The sequence below is a fragment of the Hypanus sabinus genome, chromosome 7, assembly GCF_030144855.1.
Source record: "Hypanus sabinus isolate sHypSab1 chromosome 7, sHypSab1.hap1, whole genome shotgun sequence".
NCBI lineage: Eukaryota > Metazoa > Chordata > Chondrichthyes > Myliobatiformes > Dasyatidae > Hypanus > Hypanus sabinus.
The window spans coordinates 178749120-178772377 of record NC_082712.1 but is presented as its reverse complement, the minus strand read 5'-3'; the positions used below and the strand labels follow the sequence as shown (position 1 = coordinate 178772377).

Here is a 23258-nt window from a genome sequence, read left to right as displayed (position 1 = left end):
AGGGGACACACTGAACAATTGCATATACATACTGTGACCACTGGGAAACATACTAAGCAGTTACATGTATAAAAGTAGTAATAGGTGTTCTTGTACATCAGTCAATGAAAGTAAGCATGCAGGTACAGCAGGCAGTGAAGAAAGCTAATGGCATGCTGGCTTTTATAACAAGAGGAATTGAGTATAGGAGTAAAGAGGTCCTTCTGCAGCTGTACAGGGCCCTGGTGAGACCCCACCTGGAGTATTGTGTGCAGTTTTGGTCTCCAAATTTGAGGAAGGACATTCTTGCTATTGAGGGAGTGCAGCGTAGGTTCACAAGGTTAATTCCCAGAATGGCGGGACTGTCATATGTTGAAAGATTGGAGCGACTGGGCTTGTATACACTGGAATTTAGAAGGATGAGAGGGGATCTGATTGAAACATATAAGATTATTAAGGAATTGAACACGTTGGAGGCAGGAAGCATGTTCCCGCTGATGGGTGAATCCAGAACTAGAGGCCACAGTTTAAGAATAAGGGGTAGGCCATTTAGAACAGAGATGCAGAAAAACTTTTTCACCCAGAGAGTGGTGGATATGTGGAATGCTCCGCCCCAGAAGGCAGTGGAGGCCAAGTCTCTGGATGCATTCAAGAGAGAGTTAGATGGAGCTCTTATAGATAGCGGGGTCAAGGGATATGGGGAGAAGGCAGGAACAGGGTACTGATTGTGTATGATCAGCCATGATCACAGTGAATGGCGGTGCTGGCTAGAAGGGCCGAATGGCCTACTCCTGCACCTACTGTCTATTGTCTATAATATAAAATACTACAATGTAATTATTAAGCTGAAAATAAAATAATTTGTCTAATCCAAAAAAAACACAAATCACTGGGATTAATATGGTGCACATAATTTCTATACATATTACATCATATGTATAATCTCATTGGTTCCCCATTTGACTTGGACTACCTGTGTCAGGAGAAAAATGGTTGGCTGTGGGTTATGTAGGAGGGAAGGGTTAGATTATGGAGTAGGTTTATATAGGTCAGCATTATATGCTGGGACAAAGGGCCTGTACTATGCTGTACTGTATGCTCTGTTGTAACATTACACGCCCCACTCCCATCGGCAACATGGGGAGAGGTCTACGTAGCATCTACACCAGGACCACCAAACTCAAAAACAATTATTTCCACAGGCAGAAAGGCTGATCAACACCTCCACCCACTAACCCATCCCTCCAAACTCCCAACCTACCACTACTTTATCATTTCCAGTCAATCACCCTACGTACAGACACTCCTGTGCCTAGAGTCACATCAATGTGTATATAAGCTATCTTATGTATTTGTATTTATTGTGTATTTTATTATTATGTTCTTTATCTTATTGTGTTTTTTTTGTGCTGCATCGGATCCGGAGTGACAATTATTTTGTTCTCCTTTACACTTGTGTACAGGAAATGACATTACACAATCTCAAAAGATTTATCTCTCTACAGATGCTGCCTGACCTGTTGAGTGTTTTGAACCTTTTTTCAGGTTTCGGACAATGACAGCTGTGTTTTCTTATTTGATTTTCACACATTGTCATGGATATATACTCACAGTCAGATCAGCCTTCTGGGCCAGCAGCTCATCAATCTGATACTTCAGCTCCCGCTTGTCCCTCTCCAACTTTTCAATCTACACAACAAACAAAATATACGTAAAACACAAAGTGACACCATTAATCCAAAGCCAAACACAACACAGAACAAAGAACAGTACAGCACTGCACAGTACAGGCCCTTCAGCCCATAATGTTATGCCAAACTTTTAACCTACTCTAAGGTAAATCTGACCCTTCCCTCCCACATAACTCTCCATTTTTCTACCATCCATCTAAGAGCTCACCAGTGTTCCTAATCCCTCTCCCTCACCGCTGGTAAGATGTCCCTAATCCCTCTCCCTCACCGCTGGTAAGATGTCCCTAACCCCTCTCCCTCACCACTGGTAAGGTGTCCCTAACCCCTCTCCCTCACCACTGGTAAGGTGTCCCTAACCCCTCTCCCTCACCGCTGGTAAGGTGTTCCACACACCTACCACTCTTTGTGTTAATAAATTGCCTCTGGCATGCCCGCTATACTGTCCTCCAATCACTTTAAAATTATGCTCCCTTGTATTAGCCACTTTAACTTTAATCGCCATGGTTTAAGAAGTTGTGTGGATTGTTAGTCTCCATTAATAGGGGGACTGAGTTCAACAGCTGTGAGGTAATGTTACTGCTCTATAAAACCCTGGTTAAATCACACTTGGAGTATTGTTTTCAGTTCTGGTCACCTCATTATAGGAAAGATGTGGAAGCTTTGGAGAGGGTGCAGAGGAGATTTACCAGGATGCTCCCTGGATTAGCAAGTTTAGGCTATTAAAAAAGGCTGAACAGATTAGAATTGTTTTCTCTGGAGCACCTGAAACCAAGTAGTAACCTAACAGAAATTTATGAGATTATCAGAGCCAGACATACGGCAGAGGATCTTTTCCCCACCCACCCTCGCCCCAGGGAGAAAATACCAAATACTAAAGAGCAGTGGGGGGGGGGGAGTTTAATAAAGATTTATGGAGCAGGTATTGTTTCTACATAGAATGGTGGGTGGTGGGAATGTGGTGCTTGGGAAGGTGGTGGAGGCAGATACAACAGGCTCTTAGACAGAGACATGAACGGACAGTGAATGGAGGGATAGGACCACAGAAGATGTACAGTTTATAATTGCATTGTGCTCAGCAAAAGAGGCTGGTACTGCTCAGAATCAGAAGCAGGTTTAATATCATAGAATTTTTGAGAAGTACAGCACAGAAACAGGCCCTTCACCCATCCAGTCCATGCTGGAGCTACTTAAACCACCTACCCCCATCAACCTGCACCGATAGGCCTCCATTTCCCTATCATCCATAAACCTATCCAAACTTCTCTTAGATATTGAAATCAAGCTTGCATGCACCACTTGTACTGGCAGCATGAGATTGACCTAGTTTAAACATTGTGGGCCAATGGGCCTGTACTGTGTTGTATTTTTTCTATGTTCACCCATAGGCCAAGCCATTGGGTATATTTAAAGCAGATGTTGATAGGCTCTTGATTAATCAGGGCATCACCAGTTATGGGGAGAAGGCAGGAGAATAAGGTTGAGAGGGATAATGAATCAGCCATGATGGAATGGTGGAACAGACTCAATGGGCCGAATGGCCTAATTCTGCTCCTGTGTCTTATGGTCTTCACCATCCCTCATCTCCTCTGCTGCCTAGTCTGACATTTTTTTCTCTTTCTCAGTGTTGAGAAACAAATCCAGATCTGAAACATTAACTGTTTCTCTCCACAGGGGGCAACTGTCATCCTGAGTGTTCAAAGTACAAAGTATATATATAGTATATAACCTCGAGATTGCAGGCAGCGACAAAACAAAGTAATACATTAAAACCCATTTAAAGAAAAAAACACACACAAGAGCATCAAATACCCATTGTGTGAAAACATCAATCGCAGGGTCCACCAAAGTCACTTCAGTGGAAAGAATGTTCCCAGCATTTTACTGCAGATTCCCAGCACCTGCATATTTTACTGACTTTCATCCATGATGCACACATCGGGGTGTGCTGGTACTGTCCCCACATGCCAGACGAATTCAATGACAATAGCCCCTTGAGAAGCTCAACCCTGTACGTTTGATTGGTGTTGCATCCAACCCCAGGAAGGAAAAAGTGAGACTTAAAAACACTGGGGATGATTTTAAAATTAAACATTGAACAACTGCAAGGTCTGAGTCAAAGGGAGAGGTTGGCCAGACTAGGTCTTTATTCCTACTTGGAGATACTTGCAGCATTGTGAGCAATTTTGGGCCACTAATCTAAGAAAAACTGGCATTGGAAAGGATCCAGAAGAGGTTAAAGAGAATGATTCTGAAAATGAAAGGGTTAACATATGAGGAACGTTTGATGGCTCTGGGCCTGTACTCACTGGAGTTTAGAAGAATGAGGGGGGTGGATTTCATTGAAACCTATCAAATATTGAATGGTCTGGACAGAGTGGATGTGGAGAAGATGTTTCCTATAGTAGGAGAGTCTAGGACCAGAAGACACAACCTCGGAATATAAGAATGCTCCTTTGTAACAGGGCTGAGAAAGCATTTCTTTAGCCTGAGTGTGGTAAATCTGTGTATTTCATGGCCACAGATGACTGTGGAGAGCAAGTTATTGGGTATATTTAAAGCAGAGATTGATAGGTTCTTGATTAGTCAGGGCATCAAAAGTTGCAGGGAAAAGGCAGAAGAATGGGGTTGAGAGGGATAATAAATCAGCCATGATACAATGGTGGAGCAGACTCGATGGGCTGATTGGCCTAATTCTGCTTCTATGTCTTATGGTCTAACTAGGAAAAGGGGAGGCCATATGTTTAAAATTATGAGAGGCATGGATAAGGTGGACAGGAACAGTCCAATCCCCAGGGTAGAGACGTCCAAAACTACAGGGACGGGTTTAAGATGAGAGGGGAAAGTTAAAAGTAAGGGGCAATATTTTCACACAGAGTGTGGTGGGTGTGTGAAACGATCTGCCAGAGGAAGTGGTTGAGGCAGGTACAACATTATCATTTAAGAAGCACTTGGATCAGTACATGGAGGGATGGGACTTGGAGGGATATGGCCAGGAAATTAAGACTAGCTGGGTGGGCATGGGCTAGAGAGGCCAAAGGGCCTGTATCAGTGCTGCTTTGCTCTCTGACTGAAATCCAGTGAACAATAGGAGGCCATGAGACCATAAGACATAGGAGCAGACATTTGGCCCATCAAATCTGCTTCACCATTCCACCATGGCTGATTTATTATCCCCCTCAATCTCATTCTCCTGTCTTCTCCCAGTAACATGTGAAGAGAAGCATAGAAATGACCGATAAAAAATGAACCTCAAAAGCTGAAGGTCACAAACACTTGGCTGTACATTTTTTTTGTGTGTAGCTAACATTGAAATGTGACAATATCACAGGGTAGCCACTACGAACTCTACCAATACATGAAGGAAATGCACCTACCTTTCCAGATGCTGACCACAACTGAACACCCAGGGCCTCTTTCTCCTTCTTCTACAAAAATAAATTCAGTTGCATTTCAGAGCAAGTCAACTTCAACCATTTCTTAGGTAATGGAGCAGTCTATGTTTGCTTCAAGCAAGACCTGAAACATATTCACTAGCAAGTAACAAACACAAGAGATTCTGCAGTTGAGCATCTTCGCTCCATCGGTAACAACCAGGCTTTCTCGGTAGCCCACCATTTGAATTCCAATTCCCCATTCCCATTCCAACATGTTGGTTCATTGTCTCCTCTACAGAAACCAAGAAGCCACTCTCAGGTTAGAGGAACAACACATATTCCATTTAGGTAACCTCCAACCTGATGGCATGAACATTGATTTCTTGATCTTCCAGTAACTTTCCCCCTTCGATTCCCCTTCTGGCTCCTCTCCTCACATGCCTATCACCTTTCCCTGGCCCACTCTCATTCTCCACTCCCATTCTTGCTCCCCTCTCACCTCATCTCTTCTCCTCACCTGCCCATCACCTCCTCTGGTGTCCCCCCTTCTTCCCTTCCCACTCTCCTCTCCTATCAGATTCCTTCTTCTCCAGCCCTTTACCTCTTCCACTTATCTCCTCCCAGCTTCTAACCATCTCTCCTCACTCACCCACCCACCTTCCCTCTCACCTGTCTTCACCTATCACCTGCCAGCTTGTACTCCTCTCCCTCCACCCACATTCTTATTCTCATTTATTCCACCTTCATTTTCCAGTCCTGATGAAGGGTCTTGGCCTGAAACATTGACAGTTTATTCCCTGACCTGCTGAGATCCTCCAGCACTTTGTGTGTGGACCAGTTTAAGAATGCAACATAGTTTTAGGCTTCCCACACAAGGAAAACATCATCACCACAAGGAGCATTTGATAGCTCTGGGCCTGTACTGACTGGAGTTTAGAAGAATGAAAGGGGATCTCATTAAAACCTATCGAATATCGAAAGACCTGGAGAGAGTGGATATGGAGAGGATGTTTCCTGTAGTGGACCAGAGGGTAGGGTAAACCCTCAGAACAAAGGGACATCCATTTAGACCAGAGATCCAGAGATGAGGAGGATCTTCTTTAGCCAGAGGGTAGTGAATTTGGAATTCGTTGCCACAGACTGCTGTGGAAGCCAAGTCATCGAGTATATTTAAAGCAGAGGTTGATAGGTTCGTGATTAGTCAAGATTTTAAAGGTTACGGGGAGAAGACAGGAGAATGGGGTTGTAAGAGAAAATAGATCAGCTTTGAGGGAATGGTGGAGCAGACTCGATGGGCCAAATGGCCTAATTCTGCTCCTGTATCTTATGGTCACTACCTCTACACCATCCTCTGTCAGAATATTACAATGAGATTGCCTCTCATTCCTCTAAAGCTTTCTCACCATCAACCAACCCAACCCACAAAATCTCTGCTTCCTCAGAAGCTAAAGAAATGTGACATGTCTCTGCTGACCCTCAAAGTTTTTAACGATGCACCACAGAAAGCATCAAGTCCGGATACATCACAATTTGGCACAGCAATTGCTCTGCCTGTGACTGCAAGAAACCACAGAGAGTTGTAGACACAGCTCAGCACATCACAGTAACCAATCTCCCCTCCGGTCTTTGTCTACACTTCTCACTACCTCAGTAGAGCAGCCAGCGTAATCAAAGACCCCCACCCCCACCCCAGACATTCTCTCAACTCCCCCTTCCATTGGACAGAAGATGCAAAAGCCTGAAAGCACATCCCACCAGGTTAGACACTCTAACTCTCCAGAGTACAGATAGCTGGTGCATCCCCTTTAATGACTCAGGACCATCCCACTAATTAGCAATCATGTTTTGGGCACCAAGAACTGAGTATTTAAAGAGCACTTGAGGAAGGTTGTTTCTATTGGTAGGTGAGACTAGAACTAGGGGACATTGCCTCTAGATTCAGGGGAGAAGATTTAGGACAGAGATGAGGAGAAACCATTTTTCCCAGAGAATGGTGTATCTGTGTAATTCTCTGCCCAGGGAAGCAGTTGCGGCTTCCTCACTAAATATATTTAAGAAGCAGTTAGATAGATTTCTACATAGTAAAGGAATCAAGGATTATGGGGAAAAGGCAGGTAGATGGAGCTGAGTTTACAGACAGATCAGCCATGATCTTATTGAATGGTGAGGCAGACTTGATGAGCTGGATGGCCTACTCCTGTTCCTATTTCTTATGTTCTTACGAACACCGTACAGAGTCCTTACAGGTGACATTGGAGTTGAACTCCAGACTCTGACACTCCAAGCTGTAATAGCGTCACACTAACCGCTATGGTACCTCGTACAAATGGCAATAATAAACCGATTCCAATTAAGCTCTCTTCCCGAGACTAATTTCATTCCAGAGATTAATCTTGTGAGAATTTATTGTATCCCTTCTCTTGCACAGATAACCCTCCTTAGCTGGGAGACCAGACTTATAGTTTGGCTGAATTCTCACCACGGTTCTATGTCATCGCAGTAATGCACTTTTACTCTGCAAAGCTTGCAAAAACGCTCTGTACATACTGTACACATTACCGTACAGTATCAACATCTGAAGACACCTGGCTTCCTAACACCAACACCCTCTCTCCCTCTTTGAATAAAAAGGCTGTGGGGGAGTCTTGAGAAAGTTGCTGAAAATCTTGAGAAATAGCATGGATAAGAAACTGCTTACAGAGATGATTTGGTGAAAAGTTGGTTTCATTACTTTGATGGCTGCTATGATTTGCAGGGTGAGCAGTTTCAAGTTCCTATCAATATCTATCCTGGGCCCAACATATTGATGCAATTACAAAGACAGCAGCTATATTCCATGATGGAAAGGTAGAGCAGACTCGATGGGCAGAGTGCTCTATTTCTGCCCCAATGTCTTATGCTCTATTTCATGAGGAGTTTGAGGAGACTTGCTATGACACCAAAGACTCTTGCAAATTTCAACATTGTACTGTGGAGAGTATTCTGACTGGCTGTATCACAGCCTGGTATGGAAGGGGCACTGCACGGGATCAGAAACAACTGTAGATGGTTGTAAACTCAGCTAGCTCCATCATGAGCACTAGCCTCCCCAGCATCAAGGACATCTTCAAAAGGCAATGTCTCAAAATCATTACAGACTCCCATCACCCAGTACATGCCTTCTTCTCATTGCTACCATCAGGAAGGTGTACAGGAGCGTGAAGACCACACACTCAATGATTCAGGAACAGTTTCTTCCCCTCTGCCATCAGATTTCTGAATGGACAAGAACCTATGTACACTACCTCACTATCTTTTTCCTCTCTTCTTGCTCTACTTATTTAATAGTGATCCATCATGAAGTAGGCCTTCCAGCCCCTCAAGTCATGCCATCCCAGCAACCCCACAACCCTGATTAACCCAAACCTAATCACAAGACAGTTTACAATGACTAATTAGCCTACCTGGTACATCATTGGACTGTGGGAGGAAACCGCAGTACTCAGGGAGAACCCACACATTCCATGCGGTGGGCATACAAAGATACCTTGCAGAACCATGCCAGGATTAAATTCCGAACCCCAGAATGCCATGAGTTGTAATAGCGTCGCGCTAACTGCTATGTTGCCATGGCACCCCAGTTTAACTTTTCATATGTACTTCTTATTGTAAATTACAGTTTTTATTACTATGTATTGCAATGTGCTGCTGCCACAAAACACCATATTTCATGATGTGATCCAGTGAAATTAAACCTGATTCTGATTACAATTTGGATTCAGAAGATTATCTCCTATCTCAAAAATATGCATGACTCAAACTTCAAAAAAAAGAATCAAGCGAATGCTTTAATATTTTGGAGCAAAATTTTTCTATATATTTCCTGACCCTGAATTTGTGGTCTTCAAGAAGGTTGAACTGTATTGTAACACAAATAACATGGAAAAGCAAAAGAAAGCCCTTATGCCTTTTAGCTTAATGGGTGCAAGAACGTCCAATCTCTTGTGTAACTTAGTAACCCTGAAAAGCCAGCATGCAAGATCGATGAAATTGTTACAATTCTACAAAATCACTTGAACGTTAAACTACTGGTAATAGCTGAGAGATTTAGATTTTACAAAAGTCCAGAGATAAAAGCATTTCTGAATACTTTGCAAAACTGTGCACACTTTCCCAGTACTGTGACTTTGGAGATGGACCTTCTGATGCATTAAAGGACAGGCTTCTATGTGGCATGCATAATCAAAGCACTCAAATGAGGCTACCGGCAGAAAGTGATAGAGAATGAAATAGAACAGCACATTACAGGCCCTTCAGGCCACGATGTTGTGCCGAGTCCAGTACCAGAGGGCATGGATTGAGAATAAGAGGTCAGTTATTTAAAGCAGAGTTGAGGAAGAGCTTCTTCTCCCAGAGAGTTGTGGAGGTGTGGAATGCACTGCCTCGGAAGACGGTGGAGGCCAATTCTCTGGATGCTTTCAAGAAGGAGCTAGATAGATATCTGATGGATAGGGGAATCAAGGGATATGGGGACAAGGCAGGGACTGGGTATTGATAGTGAATGATGTCTATTGTCTATTGACCCTCAAACCCTGCCTCCCATATAACCCCCCACCTTAAATTCCTCCATATACCTGTCTAGTAGTCTCTTAAACTTCACTAGTGTACCTGCCTCCACCACTGACTCAGGCAGTGCATTCCACGCACCAACCACTCTCTGAGTGAAAAACCTTCCTCTAATATCTCCCTTGAACTTTCCTCCCCTTACCTTAAAGCCATGCCCTCTTGTACTGAGCAGTGGTGCCCTGGGGAAGAGGAACTGGCTGTCCACTCTGTCTATTCCTCTTGATACCTTGTACACCTCTATCATGTCTCCTCTCATCCTCCTTCTCTCCAAAGAGTAAAGCCCTAGCTCCCTTAATCTCTGATCATAATGCATACTCTCTAAACCAGGCAGCATCCTGGTAAATCTCCTCTGTACCCTTTCCAATGCTTTCACATCCTTCCTATACTGAGGCAACTAGAACTGGACACAGTACTCCAAGTGTGGCCTAACTAGAGTTTTATAGAGCTGCATCATTACATCGCGTCTCTTAAACTCTATCTCTCGACTTATGAAAGCTAACACCCCATCAGCTTTCTTAACTACCCTATCTACCTGTGAGGCAACTTTCAGGGATCTGTGGACAAGTACCCCCAGATCCCTCTGCTCTTCCACACTACCAAGTATCCTACCATTTACTTTGTACTCTGCCTTGGAGTTTGTCCTTCCAAAGTGTACCACCTCACACTTCTCCGGGTTGAACTCCATCTGTCACTTCTCAGCCCACTTCTACATCCTATCAATGTCTCTCTGCAATCTTCGACAATCCTCTACACTATCTACAACACCACCAACCTTTGCGTCGTCTGCAAACTTGCCAACCCACCCTTCTACCCCCACATCCAGGTCGTTAATAAAAATCACGAAAAGTAGAGGTCCCAGAATAGATCCTTGTGGGACACCACTAGTCACAACCCTCCAATCTGAATGTACTCCCTCCACCATGACCCTCTGCCTTCTGCAGGCAAGCCAATTCTGAATCCACCTGGCCAAACTTCCATGGATCCCATGCCTTCTGACTTTCTGAATAAGCCTACCATGTGGAACCTTGTCAAATGCCTTACTAAAATCCATGTAGATCACATCCACTGCACTACCCTCATCTATATGCCTGGTCACCTCCTCAAAGAACCCTATCAGGCTTGTTAGATGCAATCTGCCCTTCACAAAGCCATGCTGACTGTCCCTGATCAGACCATGATTCTCTAAATACCCATAGATCCTATCTCTAAGAATCTTTTCCAACAGCTTTCCCACTACAGACGTAAGGCTCACTGGTCTATAATTACCTGGACTAACCCTGCCACCTTTTTTTGAACAAGGGGACAACATTCGCCTCCCTCCAATCCTCCGGTACCATTCCAGTGGACAACGAGAACATAAAGATCCTAGCCAGAGGATCAGCAATCTCTTCCCTCGCCTCATGGAGCAACCTGGGGAATATTCCATCAGGCCCCGGGGACTTATCCATCCTAATGTATTTTAACAACTCCAACACCTCCTCTCCCTTAGTATCAACATGGTGTAGAGCATCAGCCTCACTCATATTGTCCTCACCGTTATCAAGTTCCCTCTCAGTGGTGAATACCGAAGAGAAGTATTCATTGAGGACCTCGCTCACTTCCACAGCCTCCAGGCACATCTTCCCACTTTTATCTCTAATCGGTCCTACCTTCACTCCTGTCATCCTTTTGTTCTTCACATAATTGAAGAATGCCTTGGGGTTTTCCTTTACCCTACTCACCAAGGCCTTCTCATGCCCCCTTCTTGCTCTTCTCAGCCCCTTCTTAAGCTCCTTTCTTGCTACCCTATATTCCTCAATAGACCCATCTGATCCTTGCTTCCTAAACCTCATGTATGCTGCTTTCTTCCACCTGACTAGATTTTCCACTTCACTTGTCACCCATGGGTCCTTCACCCTACCATTCTTTATCTTCCTTACTGGGACAAATTTATCCCTAACATCCTGCAAGAGATCCTTAAACGTCGACCACATGTCCATAGTATATTTCCCTGCAAAAACTTCATCGCAATTCACACTTGCAAGTTCTAGCCTTATAGCGTCAATATTTGCCCTTCCCCAATTAAAAATTTTCCTGTCCTGATTCTATCCTTTTCCATGATAATGCTAAAGGTCAGGGAGCGGTGATCACTGTCCCCCAGATGCTCACCCACTGACAGATCTGTGACCTGACCCAGTTCGTTACCTAACACTAGATCTAGTATGGCATTCCCCCTAGTCAGCCCGTCAACATACTCTGACAGGAATCCATCTTGGACACACTTAACAAACTCTGCCCCATCTAAACCATTGGAACTAATCAAGTGCCAATCAATATTAGGGAAGTTAAAGTCACCCATGATAACAACCCTGTTATTTTTGCACCTTTCCAAAATCCGCCTCCCAATCTGCTCTGCGGTATCTCTGCTGCTACCAGGGGGCCTATAGTGTACCCCCAGTAGAGTAACTGCTCCCTTCCTGTTCCTGACTTCCACCCATACTGACTCAAAAGAGGATCCTGCGACATTACCCACCCTTTCTGCAGGTGTAATAGTATCCCTGACCAGTAATGCCACCCCACCTCCCCTTCCCCCCCCATCCCTTTTAAAGCACTGAAATCCAGGAATATTGAGAATCCATTCCTGCCCTGATGCCAGCCAAGTCTCCATAATGGCCACTACATCATAATTCTATGTATGTATCCAAGCTCTCAGTTCATCACCTTTGTTCCTGATGCTTCTTGCATTGAAGTACACACACTTTAGCCTTTCTACCTTACTACCTTTACACCCTTTATTCTGCTTCTCTTTCCTCAAAGCCTCTCTATATGTTAGATCTGGATTTACTCCATGCACTTCTTTCACTGCTCTATCGCTCTGGGTCCCATCCCCCTTGCAAATTAGTTTAAACCCTCCCGAGCCATGCTAGCAAATCTACCTGCAAGGATATTGCTCCCCCTCAAGCTCAGGTGCAACCCATCCAACCTGTACAGGTCCCACCTTTCCCAGAAGAGACCCCAATGATCCAAAAATCTAAATCCCTGCCCCCTGCACCAACTCCTCAGCCATGCATTCAACTGCCATCTCCTCCAATTTTTACCATCACTATCACGTAGTACTGGCAGCAATCCTGAGTACGCCACCCTTGAGGTCCTGTTCTTCAGCCTTCTGCCTAGTTCCCGAAACTCACACTTCAGGACCTCATCCCTCTTCCTGCCTATGTCATTGGTACCAACATGTATCACGACTTCTGGTTGCTTTCCCTCTCGTACCAGGATGTCATGCACCCGGTCAGAGACATCCCGGACCCTGGCACCCGGGAGGCAACAAACCATACGGGTTTCTTTCTCACATCCACAAAATATCCTGTCTGCTCCCCTGACTATAGAGTCTCCAATAACGACAGCTCTCCTCTTCTCCGTCCCATCCTTCTGCACCACAGGGTCAGACTCAGTGCCAGAGGCCCTACCACCGTGGCTCACACCTGGTTGGTTGTCCGCGCCAACAGCATCCAGGACGGTAAACTTATTATTCAGGGGAATGGCTACAGGGGTGCTCTGCACTACCTGTCCACCCTCCTTCGCTTTCCCCCCTCGGACTGTCACACAACGACTTGATTCCGGCAGCTCAGGTGTGACTACCTCCCTATAGCTCTCATCTATGACTGCCTCATTCTCCCTTATGAGTCGAAGGTCATCCAGCTGCTGCTCCAGATTCCTCACACGGTCTTCCAGATCGCCCAGCCGCAAGCACCTCTGGCAGATGTGACTCTGCAGGAGAGGGGAGTTCCCCCAAGACTGCCACATCTCACAGGAGAAGCACATCACCATCTCAGGAGGCATTGTAAAGACTAACTGGAAACAAACTCGTCCTCTGACTCGTCTCATCAAAGTCTCAAATCTCCACTCCTTCACTGGCCACTTTCCACAGGCCACTCCACTTGAGCTACCCCTCTATTTATTTGTTTGAGCTTTTCAAATTGCTTGGTCACCTGACCGCAATTGCCCAATCAGCTGCTTTCTGCTGAGTCTGAGCTATTCAAATCTTGATTATCTAATCAACGGCTTTCTGCTGAACTATTCAAATCTTGACCGACTTGATTGCACAGTCCAACTGCCAAAACCTCTCGAGTCAAAGCCTCATGTCTCCACTCCTTCACTGGCCCACTCACTCACTGGCCGCTTTCCATGATCTAACCTTAGAACAAGCTTTGACCATTGTAATATCATTAAGAGACTGCAACAAAGGATGCAGAGAACTACAGAAAAGGAGGTTAGAATGTGAAATGCACAAAATGTCCCCAAAAAGGCAAAAATGTTATTGATGTGGCAAATCCTCCCGTGGTGCAAATGACTGTTGGTTCAGAGAAAAAGTCTGCAGGAAGTGTCACAGACAAGATCAAATAGAGAGAGTCTGCAAGGCAGACAAAAAGCACAACTGAGCGAGAAGCCTCAAACACAAAACTAAACAAGTGCTTAAAGTTATCAAATGTAAATCAGAATCAGACAGCTTGAGAGTCTGACGATGGTGAACTGGTATGCCTGGAACTGCATAGTATTACTGAAGCAGTTCACAGTATAATATGGATCACAATAATGTGTCCGATATGAAACTGAACATGGAGCTCAATACACGGCCAGCTTTGTCTATAATTCCAGAGGCTGACTGCAACAGACCATTTTCTAAGATACCATTAGAAAAGACCTCTCGATGCTACGACCAGCTTTGTGACCCCAAAGGCAAACTGAAAGTGAGGGTGATGTGCAGAGGCCAATCACAGCAGTTAGAGCTTTATATATTGAAAAGTGGAGGGCCAGCACTTTTTGGATGTGAATGGCTGAAGAAAATCCAACTATACTGGCTATCAATCAAAGCTCTCACTGTGGTATCAACAGGCAACTGCAGTCCAAACAGTAGGACTACCAGAGGCTGTCACAGCTACTTAATACTAATGAGAAGGTGTTTGAGAAGGGAAAAGATAATACATTGAAGATTTGGACAAAGGCCGTTTGGGATGCCACAAAGTTCAAAATGCACTCTCACGGGTACAGTTACCCCTGTGGGTATGGCTGTCGTAACCATGGCAAACAGTACATATTGACTTTGTTGGACCATTCATGGATTCTATTTCTGATTGCACATTCGGTGTGGCCGGAGGTCACACCAATGAATTCAACCACTTCAGCAAAGAGTCTCTGCTCTGAGGACTATCTTCACCAGAAACGGCTTGCCCAAACAAATTATGAGTGAGAACAGACCACCATACACATCAGAAGAATTCCAACTGTTCGTGAAGAAAAGTGGCATCAGACATTTCCAGTCAGCTCCTCACCAGCCAGCAATGAATGGGTTAGCTGAAAAGTTTATCCAAACTTACACAAAGTCTATTAAAGCAATGAAAAAGGAGGAAATTTCTCTACAGCACAAGGTGGACAACTTCCTTTTTGTGTATCGGAACTCTTTTCATGTGATGACAAATCAAACATCTGCAATGCTGTTCATGAACAGGAATCTGAGATCTCACATAGACCTCCTGAAACCAGATCTACAGAGCGAAGTGCAGAATAAACAGTTCAGCCAGTTGCCAAATGAAGTAGCAGGGAACTTCGATACTGGACAGTAAGCCCTATCGCATGATTACTGAGAGGACAAGTGGACAGTCAGTAGGATAGCTCCAAGAACTGGACCACTGATGTACACAGTGGATGTTGGAGATCAGACATGGAGATACTGGATGTTCAACTGAAAAACACACCTGAATCAACTACATCGAACAAGATGGACACATTGCAGTCACCGGGATGATGTCACTGACAATGACACCAAAATCTGATAATGTTGTCTTAGACAAGACACCTACCAAACCCAATGCCTTACTCCACAGGTTCAGCTGCGTGACAAGACCTGCCAAACCTGATGCTGCTCCAGAGGTCCAGAGGCACTATCCAGGAAGAAACAGAGCGCCACCCAAAAGTCTGAGCCTTTAGAACTGTGAAGTTAGTTATGGACTGTCACCGTGAAAGCATCTTTTTTGGAATTTGGGTTTATGGAAGGGAAATTGAATGTTTTGTATATATACAGTTTTATGTTGCATTAATCTAAAGGGGGAAGAAGTGTAATGTATGGATTTATTTCTTATAGAGCAATGACACCCCTCCCTTAGCACTACATATTGATCTGCTGTCTATGCATGCATATTATTCTCTCTCTCTCTCTCTTGCTGTAATGTGAAGACAGCAGTTCAAGCCATCTCCCACGTGCATGCTTTTATTTAATTGATATGTAGTAATGCACAGACACAACAGTTATTATTTCAGAGGACCTCTCTTAGGCTCAACACGATTTCAATTATGAACAAAGCACGGCAGCGGCTGTACTTAGGAGTTTGCGAAGTTTCAGCAAGACATTAAAACTATGATAAACTTCTATAGATGTGTGGTAGAGAGAGTATATTGACTGGCTGCACCACGGCCTGGTGTGGAAACACCAATGGCCTTTAACGGAAGATTGTACAGGAAGTCGTGGATAGAGCCCAGTCCATCATGGGTAAAGGCCTCCCTATCATTGAGCACCTCTACACAAAGCGTCCATTATTAGGGACCCCCACCACCCAAAACATGCTCTCTCCTCACCGCTGCCATCAGACAGGGCATATAGGAGCCTCAGGACTCGCACCAGCAGGTTCAGGAACAGTTATTACTTGCTAGCCATCAGGCTCTTGAGCCAGAGTGGATAACTCCACTTGTCCCATCATTGAACTGTTCCCACAATCTATGGACTCATTTTCAAGGATTCTTCATCTCATGTTCTGAATATTTATTGCTTATTTATTTATTATTGTTATTTCTTTCTTTTTGCATTTGCACTTTTTTTTGCACACTGATTGAACACCCAAGTCGGTATGGTCTTTCATTGATTTTGTTATGGTTATTATTCTACTATAAACTTACTGATTATGCCAAAAGAAAATGAATCTGGAATCGGTCTGTCCATACCAGCTCTTTGCATTGTGTCCCCAGCTGATGGACTCTCTCTCTGGTATCTCTTCCTGCGCTCCTTGCATCTTCTAATTCCTCCACCATCGTCTGCATGCTGCGACATGTCCTTTGAGAACTGAAAACAACACACAACTTCACCCCTCTCACAGAATAAACGGTCTTAAACTCTTTGCTTTTTTTACCACTGTAAATCAGTGGCCAAAGTTTGGGGTAAAGATCGCTTGAGTCTCACAGACATTTAGGAACCTTGTCCAAGTTTCATCCGAAGTATTGCAACACAGGAAAGTCCTCAGTGGTGAAGCTGGCAGAAGATGACGACACATCACAATGGCTATGAAAGCTGCAACATTGAAGGGACCCCAGATGCCTTGCATTCCATGCCACTAGACCCTAACCCCAATCTGTCAAGGACTGTGTGGAGCCTGCCTACCTGTGCATCAGCCTTCCCGCATTAAACAAAGTTACACACAGGTGTTCTCCACTAAGGAAATCCACCCTAACATCCCGGCTATGTGGATCCCGATCAGCCTCTACCATCGACTGAGAACCCACTAATAGACAACTTCTTGGGAGAACATCGTACTCAACTCGAGTGATTGCTGAACAACTACTAGACAGAAACAGACCCTTCAGTCCATCTCATCCATGCCAACCGTGTGGCCCAACAAGTGAGTCCCACCTCCCGCATTTAGCCCACAGACCTCCGAACCTCTCCTATCCTTACAAAGATTAGAGATTAGCTTCATTTGTCACATCAAAACAAACAACAAAGTGCATTGTTTGTGTCAAATCAAATCACTGAGGATGTACAACGTGCAGCCCATAAGCGTCTCCACACTTCTGACATCATCATAGCATGTCCACAAATTAGTAACCCAAAACTGTATGTCTTTGGAATGTGGGAGGGAAAAGGAGCACCCACAGAATCGCACGTAGTCAGGGAGAATGTACAAACCCCTTACAGACAGTGGTGGGAATTGAACCCCAATCTTACAGCTAACACTGTATTTATGTTACACTAACCACTACACTACGCTACCCTGCAACACTACATGTCTACCTATCTCAGTGGCATTTAAATGAATGCTGCTGTGCCCACCACAACCACTGTTTCTATCAGTTCATTCCAAATATGCACCACACCGTGTGAATAGGCCTAATCTGAAGTATTATGTCGACTACCGACAGGAAGGATATCAATAAAATTGAAAGAGGGCAGAGAAAAACTTACAAGAATGTTGCCAGGACTTAAGGTCCTGAGTTATAGGGAAAGTTGAATAGGTTCGAATTTTATTTCCTGGGGCGTAGGAGAATGAGTCTAGATTTGATAGAGGTATACAAAAATATGAGGGGTACAGATAGGGTAAATGTAAGCAGGCTTTTTTCACTGAGGTTGGGTGGGACTACAACTAGAGGTCATGAGTTAAGGGTGAAAGGTGAAATGCTTAAGCAGAACATGAGGGGGAACTTTACTCGGAGGATGGTGAGAGTGTGGGAGGCACAAGTGGTGCAAGCAAGCTCAATTTGAATGTTTCAGAGAAGTTTGGATAGGTACATGGATGGTAGGGTTATGGAGAGCTATGGTTCAGGTGCAGTTTGATGGGAGTAGGCAACTTAAATGGTTTTGGTTCAGACCAGATGGGCTGAAGGGGCTTGTTTCTATGCTGTAGTGTTCCATGACGAAGAAGCTGCCTCTGACGTCCTTCGTAAATTCCCCACCAAGCATCTTGAATCTGTGCCCTCCTGCTTTTAGCACATCCCACTGCAATTAAAAAATGAGAGTTGCATAAAGGAGTAGTCATTTGTGGGGCCAGGCCCGTGTGGTGGGGGCACATCTTCTTCTGACCTTTAATGACTTGGGACACATCAGCTGGAGATGTTTGAGTTCAGTTCCAGTCAAGCTATATGGGGAACATAAGTTAAATAATGAGAAGCGATTGCACAAATAAGGTCTAGTTATGAGAAGTGATATAAATGGGGTATTTAAAATGATTGGTTAGACTACACAGGGATAAAAAAAATCCCCATTTGGTGGGGAGCAGAACATACAGAAGCTGTGTCACTATAACCAGCTTATACACAGAACTTCCTCATACAGAGACAGAGGTGAGGGTGGCAGCAACTTGCAACTCTCACCAGAAAGTACCTGCACAGGCAATGAGCCAAAACTGACAGCAGGACATACTGTGGCTAGGGTGGCACTGTGGGAGGGTGGTACTGTGGGAGGGTGGCACTGTGGGAGGGTGGTACTGTGGGAGGGTGGTACTGTGGCTAGGGTGGCACTGTGGGAGGGTGGTACTGTGGGAGGGTGGCACTGTGGGAGGGTGGTACTGTGGCTAGGGTGGCACTGAGGGAGGGTGGTACTGTGGGAGGGTGGCACTGTGGGAGGGTGGTACTGTGGCTAGGGTGGCACTGTGGGAGGGTGGTACTGTGGGAGGGTGGCACTGTGGGAGGGTGGTACTGTGGCTAGGGTGGCACTGAGGGAGGGTGGTACTGTGGGAGGGTGGCACTGTGGGAGGGTGGTACTGTGGGAGGGTGGTACTGTGGGAGGGTGGTACTGTGGCTAGGGTGGCACTGTGGGAGGGTGGTACTGTGGCTAGGGTGGCACTGTGGGAGGGTGGTACTGTGGGAGGGTGGCACTGTGGGAGGGTGGTACTGTGGGAGGGTGGTACTGTGGGAGGGTGGCACTGTGGGAGGGTGATACTGTGGCTAGGGTGGCACTGTGGGAGGGTGGTACTGTGGGAGGGTTGCACTGTGGGAGGGTGGTACTGTGGGAGGGTGGTACTGTGGGAGGGTGGCACTGTGGGAGGGTGGTACTGTGGGAGGGTGGTACTAAGGGAGGGTGGTACTGTGGGAGGGTGGTACTGTGGCTAGGGTGGCACTTTGGGAGGGTGGTACTGTGGGAGGGTGGTACTGTGGCTAGGGTGGCACTGTGGGAGGGTGGTACTGTGGGAGGGTGGTAATGTGGGAGGGTGGTACTGTGGGAGGGTGGCACTGTGGGAGGGTGGTACTGTGGGAGGGTGGTACTGTGGGAGGGCAGTACTGAGGGAGGGTCACACTGTGGGAGGGGTGGTACTGAAGGAGGGTCACACTGTGGGCAGGGTGGCACTGTGGGAGGGTCATACTGTGGGAGGGGCAGTACTGAAGGAGGGTCACACAGTGGGAGGGATGGTACTGAGGGCGGATCACACTGTGGGAAGGATCATATTGTGGGAAGAATTTCTTGGAGTTACCTCATCAGTTGGTTCTTCACCTTTGTCAGCTCCTTAGTCAACTGCAAGTTCGTCTCATCCGACAGTTCCAAGGCTTTCTGGAGGCTGGTGTTCTGTTCCCGTAACTTCTTATTTGCATATTTTAGATCCGCCATCTTGTTGGTTAATTCACTGGCCTCTCTTTGGAGGAAAGGAGAATAGATCAATTTTTAAATACTAGAGATTTCCTAGAGTACTGCTTGGAGGATTTCAGGATTTGTTGCTGTTACGATGCAAAATGTTGGGAGATTGAGATCAGGTGTTACAGCATTGAAGATGGTCTAGGAGAGAGCAGAGAGGTGGCACTCAACTCTTTAGCACTCATTCAAAATTATGAGGGGTTTTAATGTGGTAAAATGATGGGTGTGGGGGTCAATAACCAGGGGACTGCAGAAGGGAAGAGATTTTTTTCATAAAACATTAGGCACTTGGGGCGGAATTAGTCCACTCGGGCTATCGAGTCTGCTCCACCATTCCATTATTCTGCTGCCTTCTCCCTGTAACCTTTGATGTTCTGACTAATCAAGAACCTATCAACCTCTGTTTTAAAAATATCCAGAGACTTGGCCACAGATTCACGACCCTCTCTAGCTGATAAAATTCCCTAAGACCATCAGACCATAAGATACAGGAGCAGAATTAGGCCATTTGGCCCAACGTGTCTGCTCTACCATTTCATCATGGCTGATCAAACTTTCCTCTCAGCTCTGCTCTCCTGCCATCTTCCTGTCTACCTTCATGCCCTGACCATTCAAGAATCTAACAATGTTTGCCTTAAATATACACAAAAACTTGGCCTTCACAGCTGTCTGTGGCAAAAATTCCACAGATTCACAGATTCTGGCTAAATAAATTCCTCCTCATCTCCATTTTAAAAGGACACCCCTCTAATCTGAGGCTGTGTCCTCTGGTCTTAGACTCTCCCACCATAGGAAACATCCTCTCCACATCCACTCTATCAAGGCCTTTCACCATTCAACAGATTTCAATGGGATCATCTGCCATTTTTCTGAATTCCGGTGAATACAGGCCCAGAGCCATAAGCTCTTCCTATGACAAGCCATTCAAGCCATTTGTGAACCTCCTTTCCACCCTCTCCAGTTTCGGCACATCCTTTCGAAAATATGGGGGCTGAAATCTGCTTACAATACTTCAAGTGAGGCCTCACCAGTGCTTTATAAATTCTCGATATTACATCCTTGCTTTTATAATATAGTCCTCTTGAAATGAAAGCTAATAGTGCATTTGCCTTCCACACCACAGACCCAACCTACAAATTAACCTTTAGGGAATCCTACACAAGTCCCTTTACATCTTAGTTTATTGTATTTTCTCTCCATTTAGAAAATAGTCAGCCTAGACAAGATTCTAGACAAGACTTTTTAGATAAAATAAAAAAAGCTTGGGAGGATGACCTAAATTGTCAGATTTCTGATGAAAGATGGAATAAAATTCTTAAATGGGTTAATAAATCATCTTTCTGTGCCCATCATTCTCTTCTACAATTTAAAGTGGTTCATAGAGCTTACATTTCTAAACAGAAGCTGTCCAGTTTTTATCCGAATGTTTCTGCACTTTGTAATAAATGCAACTCTGCTGATGCCTCTTTAATTCATATGTTTTGGTTTTGCTCTAAAATTGAAAAGTTTTGGCGGGAAGTATTCCATACCTTCTCACAACTTTTTAGGGTCCAATTTGACCCAAATCCCCTTACTGCCTTGTTTGGTATTATTGCAAATGAAGATATAACTTTAAATACTCCTAACCTACAGGTTTTAGTTTTTACCTCTCTTTTAGCAAGGAGAGCAATCTTGCTTAAATTGAAGGAGTCTACCCCTCCTACACATTTTCAATGGCTACGTGATATTATGTCTTATTTAAATTTAGAGAAGATCCGCTGCTCAGTCTTAAATTTGAAACAATCTCTTTATGATTATCTGGGGGCCTTTCCTAAATTACTTTTCCAATTTATAAAGTTTAACAGTGCACAGACTTTTATGTATATTTCTATCTTTCCTTCTTAAGCGAATATGTTTTTTTTTCTAATTATCCATTATCATCCATCAGTTTTTTTCTTTGGTAGTTGGTAGGGGGTTGACTTTTTTATATTAAAAATTTTGTTTATGATGTATGACCTATCTTTAAATTTTTGATTACAGAGTGGTATACCTTTATGTGATATGCTATAGCATTTTGATCAATTTTATTACAATATGTGAATGTACACAATTTATGTTGAGATGTATCTGTGTTGCACTCTGTAAATCTTGCTTTTTCTTCTGAATAAAAATATTGTAAAAAGAAAGAGAAAATAGTCAGCCTTTCATTTCTTCTACCAATGTGCATGATCATACATTTCCTAATACTATTTTCCATCTACCATTTCTTTCCTCATTCTCCTAATCTAAGTCCTTGGTAGCCACTCTACTTCCTCAAAACTACCTGCTCCTCCACCTATCTTCATATCGTCAGCAAACTTTGCAAAAAAACCATTAATTCCATCATCCAAATCATTGACATATAAGGTAAAAAAAAGCAGTCCCAACACAGACCCCTGTGGAACACCACTTAATCACTGGCAGCCAGCCAGAAAAGGCTCCCTTTATTCCCACTTCTTACCTCCTACCAATCAGCCACTGCTTTATCTATGTTAGATTTGTGCGGTCTCACCAGAGATTTGTAGAGTTGCAACATGACCTCTCTACTCTTGAACTCAATCCCCCTGTTAATGAAGCCCAGCAACCCATAGGCCTTCTTAACTACCCTATCAAAGCTTCCCAATCCTCTTACTTCTCATTCATTTTTGCTTAATGTGCCCTCTCTTTGGCTTTTATGTTGGTTTTGACTTCCCTTGCGGATGCGGTTGTGTCATCCTGCCTTTAGAGTGCTTCTTCCCCTTTGGGATGTACATATCCAAATTGCTTCCAGAAATTCCAGCCATTGCTGCTCAGCCATCATTCCTGCCAGGGTTCATTTCCAATCAATTCTAGCCAACTCCTCTCTTGTGCCTCTATAATTCCTTTTATTCCACTGTAATACTGATACATCTGTATCAGAATTGAACTCTGATGCCCGAGGTGTAATGGCATTGTCCTAACAGATACGTTTCCCCTCCACCACCACTCTCCACAATCTCACGGAATTTGACCTCACTCTTAATAATTTCTCCTTTGGCTCCTCCCTCTTCCTTCAAACAAAAGGTGTAGCCATGGGCACTCACATGGGTCCGAACTATGCCTGCCTGTTTGTCAGCGATGTGGAACAGTCTATGTTCCAACCCTACACTGTTGCCCGTCCCACACTTTTCCTACGCTACAGTGATGACTGCATTGGTGCTGCTTCCTGCATCCATGTGGAATTCATCGACTTCATCCATTTTGTCT

At 44.6% G+C, this 23258-nt stretch overlaps 1 protein-coding gene across 1 annotated transcript in view; it reads right to left on the bottom strand.

Annotated features, from left to right (window-relative positions):
• mrvi1 (murine retrovirus integration site 1 homolog) overlaps positions 1–23258 on the bottom strand; it is a 619638-nt gene that overhangs the window by 477349 nt on the left and 119031 nt on the right. Inside the window, exons 7-10 of the mRNA XM_059976243.1 lie at positions 19858–20016; positions 16622–16739; positions 5045–5095; positions 1591–1668 (exon numbers count right to left, since the gene is read on the bottom strand). Coding sequence (XP_059832226.1) covers positions 1591–1668; positions 5045–5095; positions 16622–16739; positions 19858–20016 — 406 coding nt within the window. The remainder of the gene's footprint in view (positions 1–1590; positions 1669–5044; positions 5096–16621; positions 16740–19857; positions 20017–23258) is intronic.